The 8,890-nt window shown below is 48.0% G+C and overlaps 1 protein-coding gene across 1 annotated transcript; it reads right to left on the bottom strand.

The window, feature by feature from the left end:
• Positions 1–692: 692 nt before the first annotated feature.
• LOC131306759 (uncharacterized) lies at positions 693–2,766 on the bottom strand. Its single transcript, XM_058333182.1, has 4 exons — positions 2,120–2,766; positions 1,945–2,032; positions 1,477–1,797; positions 693–1,226 (listed from the first exon to the last, which is right to left on the bottom strand). Exons 1-4 carry the CDS (start codon positions 2,764–2,766, stop codon positions 693–695), a joined length of 1,590 nt encoding a protein of 529 aa, XP_058189165.1.
• Between the last annotated feature and the right edge of the window lie 6,124 nt (positions 2,767–8,890).

Raw genomic sequence — 8,890 nt, 5'->3', positions numbered from 1 at the left:
CACCAAAGCGTGAGTATAACCTGGGTGTTGGCCAACCTTGATGTCTTGCCAAGCCATACCGAAGCCAAATTCCAGCCGTAACGTGTGTCTTTAGGCTCGGTGGACCATATGTCCTGATTTTGCTTCTTTTGGGCAGCGTTGGTGGCCGAAGCAGGGGCATAAAAGTCGTTTGTGGGTGTGACCGAAGTCAATGCTTGTTTGTGGCAGAGTTTACCATGAGTGAATGTTTGTGAAATCAAGCTAAAAATGCAGAGACATCAATTGCCAAACAAGATGTTTCTTTTGTATTGATAAACATGGGGAGTACATGAGGGAAATGAAAACTTAAGGGCCAAAGCCATACGGAAATTAAAATAAGGTAGAATTAAAATAAAGTAGAAAATGAGGCCGAAGCCATTCTTGGAAAATGTTTGTCACATGTATGCCTTCTTCAAGTTCTGTGCATTCCATGGGTTGGTGAGGGTTTTTCCATTCATGTCTTCTAGTACATAAGCACATTCACTAGCAATTTTGACAACACGAAAGGGACCCTCCCAGTTGGGTTTGAATTTCTGCTTCTTGATGGCTTGCACCACCTTTCGCCAAACCAAGTCGTCTGGCTTGAAGGTCTTGGTTCGAACACTTCGGTTGTAGCCTCTTGCTACTTGCTGTTGGTACTCGGCGAGCTTTAACTGAGCGTTGTCGCGCTTCTCTTATGCCAAGATCAGTTCCTGTTCCACGGCTTCGTCATTAGTCTTTGGATCGAAGTTCTCTATTCTCAGAATGGGGAACCTGGACTTTAGTGGGATTACGGCCTCCATGCCGAACGCCATTGAGAAGGGCGTTTGGCCTGTTGAGCGCCTCGGGGTAGAGTGGTAGGCCCAAAGAACATGTGGCAGTTCCTCAACCCATTTTCCTCTCTTGGAGTGTAGCCGACGCTTGATCCCGGCACAGACGGTCTTGTTTGTGGCCTCAGCTTGGCCATTTCCTTGGGGGTAAGCTGAAGTAGAGTTAAAGAAGCGTATGCTAAATTCGACACAGAGACTGGTTAAGTCTTTGCTGACGAATTGGCTTCTGTTGTCTGAGACAATGGCGTAGGGAACACCGAATCTAGTGACGATGTTTCTCCAGACGAATCTTCTTACGTCGGCTTCGGTGATTGTTGGCAGAGGTTCAGCTTCTACCCATTTTGAGAAGTAATCCGTTGCCGTGATCAGAAATTTGAAGCCTCCAGGGGCCGTTGGTAGCTTTCCCACAATATCAAGCCCCCCATTGTGCAAAGGGCCAAGGACTTATGATGGGGGAAAGATTCTGGGCTAGTTGCTTTGGGATAGGGGAGAAAAGTTGGCATGGTCGGCATTTGCGGACGACTTCGTCGCAGTCTTTCTTCATGTTCTTCCAAAAGTATCCTTGACTTATTGCCCGTTGGCAGAGCGAACGGCCGCCAGAGTGGCAACCGTAGCTACCTGAGTGAAGCTCGGTGAGAATATCGAGTACCTGGGTTGGGTGGACAACGAGGAGATAAGGGCCCGAGAAAGATTTCCTGTAGAGTTGGCCACTTTCGGAGAACCAGTAGTAAGCAACTTTGTTCTTGATGCAGTAAGCTTCCATTTTGTCTACTGGTAAAGTGTCATGCTTGAGAAATGCAATGATCTTGTCCATCCAGCTTGGAGCGAGTTCGACGTTGAGGACCTTTGGAGTGGTGTCAAAGCTTGGGTGGTCGATACTTCCGAAGTTAATAGTCCTGAATTTGGAGGCCGTAGAAGCTAAGGCAAGGCCAGCGAGTGCGTCTGCATGCGCGTTGTCTTCGTGGTTGATCTGTTCGATTTTGAAATTTTTGAAGTGCGTGAGAAGTTCGGTTGCCGTTGCCTGGTATTTTGATAATCGGGGGTCCCGAGCCTCATAGTCCCAAAGTACTTGGTTAACTATGAGTTAGGAGTCACAATAGACAACAAGATCGAAAACTTTCATCGCAACTGCGGAGAGTAAGCCAGCAAGGAGGGCTTCGTATTCAGCTTCATTATTGATGGCGGGGAAGTCGATACTTAGAGAGCTTTCATGAAGTGTGCCACAAGGGGAAACTAAGACAACTCCTGCTCCGGCTCCGTTGCTGTTGGAAGCCCCGTCGACATGTAGTCACCAGCTGTCGCCTTGAAAGAGTTTCCAAGGCATTAGTACTTTTGTTAATTTTGTGATAGGTTGAGGAGCAGGGGTGTTGAGAGTTTTCGTATCTTCCAGTGTTAATTCTACGATGAAGTCGGCAAGAATTTGACCTTTTATCGCCGTTCGTGGCTCGAAACAGATGTCGAAGTTTGCTAATTCGACTGCCCATTTGGAGACCCGGTTGGAGAGATCAGCCTTGCGGAAGAGGCTTTTTAGAGGGTGCTCTGTTAAGATAGTTATGGTGTAGGATTGGAAGTAGGGGAAGAGTTTCCTGGCTGCCGAGACGAGAGCGAGTGCCAATTTCTCAAGTGGTAGATATCGTGTTTGCACTAGGAGGAGTGTTTTGCTTGTGAAGTAGATGGGCAAGTCGTCTGTGCCAACTCGCCGTACCAATGCTGAACTGACTGCGTGGGCGGAGACGGCAAGGTATAGATACAAGGTCTCGTACTCCTTTGGTTTCAAGAGTATAGGGACCGAGCTTAAGTATTCTTTGAGTTCGGTCAAGGCGGAGTCGCAATCCATGGTCCATTCAAAATTGCGTCGACTCTTGCCTTTCAAGGCATGGAAGAATGCGTAGCATTTGTCTGAGGATTTGCTGATAAACCGGTTCAGAGCCGCTACCATCCCAGTTAGCCTTTGTACTTCCTTGATTGTCCTTGGTGGGCGCAAGTCCTTAACAGCCTTTGTCTGGATAGGGTTAGCCTTAATACCATGTCGGGTGACCAGGTGTCCAAGGAATTTCCCCGCGCTCACGCCGAACGCGCACTTTTTAGGGTTTAGTCGTAGTTTGTGTAGTTTAAGGATTTTAAAGACTTCCGCCAAGTCTTGCAGGTGGTTGGATTCCTTCTTGCTCTTGACAACGAGGTCGTCAATGTAGGCTTCCACGGTGTGGCCAATTTGTTCTTACAACATCTTGAATATGGCTCTGTTGAATGTGGCACCTGAATTCTTGAGCCCAAAGGGCATGACTCGGTAGCAAAAGATGCCATATGGTGTAATAAAAGCAGTTTTTTCCATGTCGTCGGGGTCCATGGCAATTTGGTGGTAGCCACGGTAGGCGTCTAAGAAGCTTAACCGAGCATGGCCTGCCGTTGCGTCCACAAGTTGATCAATCTTGGGGAGTGGGAACCAATCCTTTGGACAAGTGTCGTTGAGATTGGTATAATCCACGCAAACTTGCCATTTGCCGTTTTTCTTTTTAACGACCACTGTGTTGGACAACCATGTTGGGTATTGTACTTCTTGGATGGCATTGGCTTCCAGCAAACGTTTGACATCTTCAACGACGGCGTCAGCGTGTTCGGCTGTAGAACGTCGCGACTCTGGATGACAGGCTTGGCATCTTTCTTTATGTTAAGAGAGTGACTGATAAAATTGGGATCGACCCCCGGCATCTCGTTGGGGGTCCAAGCAAAAACTTCTATGTTTTTCTTGAGGTATTGGAATATTTCTTCACGGTCGGCTTCGCTGATGGAAGAGCTGAGTAAGAAGAATCGGGAGCCATCCTCGTTGATGGGCATTTGGACGAGGTCCTCTTCTGCTTTGTCTTCGGCTTTCTGGCCGATGTCATCAAACACGGCAATGTCTGGGACTTCGACCCATTGCACTTGCTTGGCTTTGGTGGAGTTGTGGACGGCTGAGACGTAGCATTTTTTCGAGGCTATTTGGTCACCTCGTAGATCTTCCTGTCTCCCATTGGTGCCGATGAAGCGAACGACCTAGTGGTAGGTTGAGGCGATTGCTTGCATGCCGTGCAGCCAAGTTCAGGCCAAGAATTGCGTCATATGGGCTTGGTACGTTGACGACGATGAATTCGACGCTCAACGTTTCAAGCCAACGACAACTGGCAGGAAGATTCGACCAAGTGGCCAGACAGGTGCTTTGTTGAATCCGATGAGGGGTCCTTCGGCGGGTTGCAAAGCCGACTATGGGAGATCAAGCTTTTTGAACAAGTCATAGTACATGACCTCCGCCGAGCTTCCCTGATCGATTAGAATGCGCTTGACGTCATGGACTCCAATTTGGACAGTTACAACGAGGGCATCGGAGTGTGGGGTTTGCACATGCTCAAGATTGCGCTCAGTAAAAGTTATTGTCCATTTGGGTAATTCTTCTGGACGTGGACATTTGGATCCAGGTCCTACCGCGAGTACTTGCTTGGAAGTGGATGCGCGATTGAGGTCGGCACGAAGGTAAGTTTCAGATTCCTTTGTCACGGGGCCATGAATAACGTGTATTGTCGGCCGCGGCTCATTTGGGTTGGGATTTCCAGCAGGTTGACGGGTGGGTGTTTTGGTTCGATCGATGTACTGATCGAGATGGCCTTGGGTTGCCAGACGCTCCAATAGTGCTTTGTATGGTGCGCATGCCGTTGTGTAGTGACCGAGTTCGTTATGATGCGAGCACTTTTTCCTTGAGCTTTGATCTTCTTGGCCAGTGTCAGTGCCGAGCTTCCCTGTTGGCCATTCGAACCATGGTTGCCTCATTATCTCTTTTAGGAAAGACCAGATGGGCTCCTTCAAGTATGTGGTTTCAGCCACATAGTCGTGCACCTTTGGCAGACGTTTCTTCCCTTCCTTGATGTTTTTGACGTGTTTCTTTTGCTGGGACTGATGGGTTATGATTGGTGCAGGTAGCTATGTCATGGGCACTGGGGGTAGGGTAATCGGGTTCAGTATCCCCTGAGCCGCTCGATTTGTGTAAAATTCTTCAAGAGCGTAGAATGGTTCTACCATGCGCATCAATTCGCCCATGCCATGGGGTGGACGGATGGCAAGTTCGTCTAGGATCTTGCTGCCAGTTTCCAAGCCGTTTTTGAAGGTTCGCAGAGCCCAGTACTCGTCAATTCCATGGATCTCATTGAAAAGTTGCCAGTAGCGCTCGGCATACTGTCTGAATGGTTTTGCGGGGAGCTTCCTCATCTGGGATAGTGACTCAGGCTCTTTGGTAGTCCTATTGCTTGTGATGAAACAAGTGTTGAAGGTGCGTTCGAGGTCGGCGAGGTTCCGTATGGATCCAATGGGCAGCTTGTTGAACCACTGGAGCCCAAGGGAGCCGAGGCTAGATGGGAACGCTTTGCATTTGATTTCGTCCTTTGTGGTGCACAATTCAATGGTTTGGCGGAAGTGTATTAGGTGGGTATAAGCTTCGCACGTGGTTGGGTCGAACTTTGTGAATTTCGGCAGATGGAAGTTAGTCTCAGCTGTCGTGTTGATTATGTGGGATGTGAAGGGGGAGACGCCAAGGTCCTTCAGTTGTCGCTCAAAGCCTGGGCGCGGCGGTTTGTCGTGCCCTTTTGTCTTCGTTCTTTTGGATTCTTTGCCAGGTGATTTCTCGCGGGCTCTGTGCCGTAGTTTTTCGCGCAAATCTTCTGTTCGATGTGGGCCGTCGACAGATTTTTCTCCGTTCCGTCGGTTCCTGGCGTCGTTGCTCGGTCCTTTGATCTGTTCGCCTTCCCTATTCCGCCGGGCTTGTCTTCCATTGTCTAAGTTTTCTGGTGGGATCTCTCCGAGACGTTCAGAGACATGGCGCCTGGTTTGTACGGAATCTCGGCTATGGTGGGAAACCGTTGTGAGAGAGAACTCTGTGCGACCAGTCGAGTATGTGCTTGTGAACGACTCGGTGTCCCTTGTGTCGGTGCGATCACGGCGGCTCTTTGAGCGACGTGTTCCAGATGTTGTAGGCCGCTTATAGAGGATTATCTCTCTTGCTTCGCCCATGTTTGGCGTGAAACCAAGGCGATCTTTGACGGAGCCATGATGGCCTTTTTCGTGAGGATGCTCCAGTGGTGGGGGGGGGCGGGCGGGGGGTGTTAGAGGCGGTGTTTGTCTTCACCGCCTGCCGCCTCCAGCAGATCTGGATGTGGCAAGAGCGGCGTCCTGATGCATTTAGTGTTTCATTTGGGCCACTTCTGCCCTCAGAGCAGCCAGTTCGTTGTCTCTCTCATCGTCGCGACATTGTAGCAAGCGGATATAGGCCGTCGTTACGTCGTCCGCTACTGGGGATAGTCCGAAGTTAAGGGGGATTGAGATGGACATATGCCTATCAGAGAATGGTGGAGGGATTGTGTTTCCACTGGCGTCTTTTGCTCCTGAGGTGGCGATGTCAGTCAGATCTCCGCCCATGGTGGATGGATCAATGGTTGTTGTTGGGAGGAGGGGGGTGGATTGAAGGAGATTGGAGCTGTTTGAGTCAGAAGTTGCGTGCCTTCACTTCGGGTTCACCAATTGTGTGGTCCGCGATCCTCGATTCGAGTTCCTCCTCCACTTGCTGGGGGACTACCTAGCCTTCTATTCCTCACCTACACAGTGAACGCACGACTAAGACCTGGCCGGGGTTGCCCAGCAAGGCCCTCCAGCACGAGGATAAGTATGTGTTTAGAGAGAGGAAAGAAACTAGGGTTTTTTGCAGGGTTGAGTGTATGTACCTCTTTAGGGTTATTCCTTCAGTATTTATAGGGCCTCCTTGACTTGTTCCCCAAGCACGGGCATGTGCCTTGCACGGTTTAGGTGACGCTGCCTCGATGTCACTGAGTAGAGCTGGTAACCGTTTCGTGCGTGAGCTGGCAGCCCCCACGTGCTCTCGTCATTATCCCTTGGCGTAACCGCTTCATCATGTGAGGGAGCACGTGACTCAGCGGTTGGCCGAGCCCATATCTAGCAGACCCTGGCAGACAACATGAAGGGGAAGTCAAATGGAGCCGCCTTACAAGGGGTGGCCGAACCTGAAGAGACTCCTCAAAGGTGGCTAAGGATGAAAGCTTTCTTTAAGACGGTTTGCCGAGCTTGACTAAGTCGTCTGTGCCGTCACCTTGACGATAGATGGGCTTGACCTCGGCCTGTTCCCCAACGGGCTTGGACCATTAGATTCGGTCTACTACAACCAATATTTCTAATTGTCGTTGAAACCCAAGTTAATCTTCAGATGATCTATCTCCACCAGCAGAAAATACCCAATCAAACCCAAAACCAAAATCTGAAGTATAGATCCAATAGCAGTGAGAATGAACATCGACTAACAAACCAGATTGATACGTACCTTCAAAAGAATCAACATTCACCAAAACAAACCCCCAAACAAAGTCAAGTGCTCCAATGAAACGGTTGACTACCATGCCGAACTTGACTCTAAGTTGCTTCTCCAAAACACAATGCTCCCCAAAACGAACCCCAGATTGCTTTCCCAAATCATCAAAGCATTTGTGCACCAAAGCGATAGTATCCAGAACAGATTCTCCAATATCCAAAGCGCCAGTGGCTGCTCCACCCAACACTATACTTCTTTCAAGAAAATACAGATTATTGCGCCTAATGCACTCCATCACAACCATATTGCCAAATGAAACCTTTAGAGCTCCACCCTTCAAATTGATCACCGAACCTGCGGACTCTAAGGCACCCAAAGATGAGATTATATTTCACGCTTGGTACATACCGAACGTTATCCAATGTCCAAATCAATCCATCATGCATAACCAAGTTGATTGTACCTATCCCTAAAGTCTTGCAAGCATGACCATTACCCATAAGATCATCACCGCCATCAAATTCCTTGAAGCTAGAGAACCAATCCCTATTGGGACACACATGACAGCCACAACCAGAAGAAAAAATCCACTTCGAATCCCTCGAGTAGCTAACAGGCATGAGACTCACCAAAGCTTTCAAATCATCATCATCTTCAAAAGCATAATTGGAATTGGAGTCCTTCTTACTCCTTAAGACAGGACAATCCCTTTTCCAACGACCTTTGTTGTGACAATAAGCACACTCGTCTTTTGCAATAGCCATTGTATTCGCAAAAAGAGGGAACTTTACTCGATTGGCCGAGTATTATTCCCTACAACCAAACCCTGACTGAATGTGTCCTGATGGGTCTGCTTATCTCTTAAACGACACTCATTATTAACTAGAGAATTCAACAAAATCAAAGCCTTATCCTCGTCGAGAATATTGGCATCCAAATTCTGAAGATCAGCAAGTATTTTATTAAAATCGGAGAAGTGCTTGTTCATAATACTACCTGCACGGAACTGGAAACGGAAGAGCTTCTTCTTCAAGTACAGGTGGTTCTCTACGCTCTTGGTCATGAACTTATCCTCGAGCTTCTTCTAAAGATCTTTCGCCTTCGTCTCCCGCATAACAAAATACTTTTGATCTTTTGCAAGACATAGTCGAATGGAACCACAAGCCTAATGATTAAACTTATCCCAATCCTTATCGCTCATGTCCTCCGGTTTGTCCTCCAAAGCAAAATCCAACCCTAGTTGAACCAAAATGTCCAAAACTTCACACTACCACATACCAAAGTTGTTCATTCCATCAAATTTTGAAAAGTTCAAATTTAGCATAGAAAACCAAATACCTCACCGCGTAACCAGTGCTGGACCCGGATGGTACCAATTTCTTGGACGACTCCTCAGACATCTTCAATCCAATTTTCCTAAATCACCAAACCAAAAATCCAAAGAATCAAGTGGAACAAATCGAAGCCTAGGTCGAAAACCTACGCTCTGATACCAATTTGTTGCGTGGAAGCCGAACAAGCAGACGGAGATAATGAATATTGAATCGAAGAAAAATAGATGTATGAAGCAAACCAAACTAATCAAACCAAACGTGAAAGAAGGTGAGAGAAATCAAACAAAAGGAGAGAGAGACACACAGATATACGTGGTTCGATCTTACTTTGGGATGTAAGCCTAGTCCACAGGCAGTCGATCGATGGCTTCATTAATCAAATACGAATG

The sequence above is a fragment of the Rhododendron vialii genome, chromosome 11a (assembly GCF_030253575.1).
Source record: "Rhododendron vialii isolate Sample 1 chromosome 11a, ASM3025357v1".
Classification (NCBI taxonomy): domain Eukaryota; kingdom Viridiplantae; phylum Streptophyta; class Magnoliopsida; order Ericales; family Ericaceae; genus Rhododendron; species Rhododendron vialii.
The sequence above is the reverse complement of the archived record's forward strand: the minus strand, read 5'-3'. Positions and strand labels throughout refer to the sequence as shown.

What these genes read in the sequence shown, in the direction of transcription:
- LOC131306759 (XM_058333182.1), bottom strand. Translation starts at nt 2,766, where the DNA reads ATGGTAGCGGCTCTGAACCGGTTTATCAGCAAATCCTCAGACAAATGC. An exon ending in TCTCCGCAGTTGCGATGAAA is followed by an intron (nt 1,798 to 1,944) that starts GTTTTCGATCTT and finishes AAAATCGAACAG; the next exon opens with ATCAACCACGAAGACAACGC. An exon ending in TCGTTGTCCACCCAACCCAG is followed by an intron (nt 1,227 to 1,476) that starts GTACTCGATATT and finishes ATTGTGGGAAAG; the next exon opens with CTACCAACGGCCCCTGGAGG.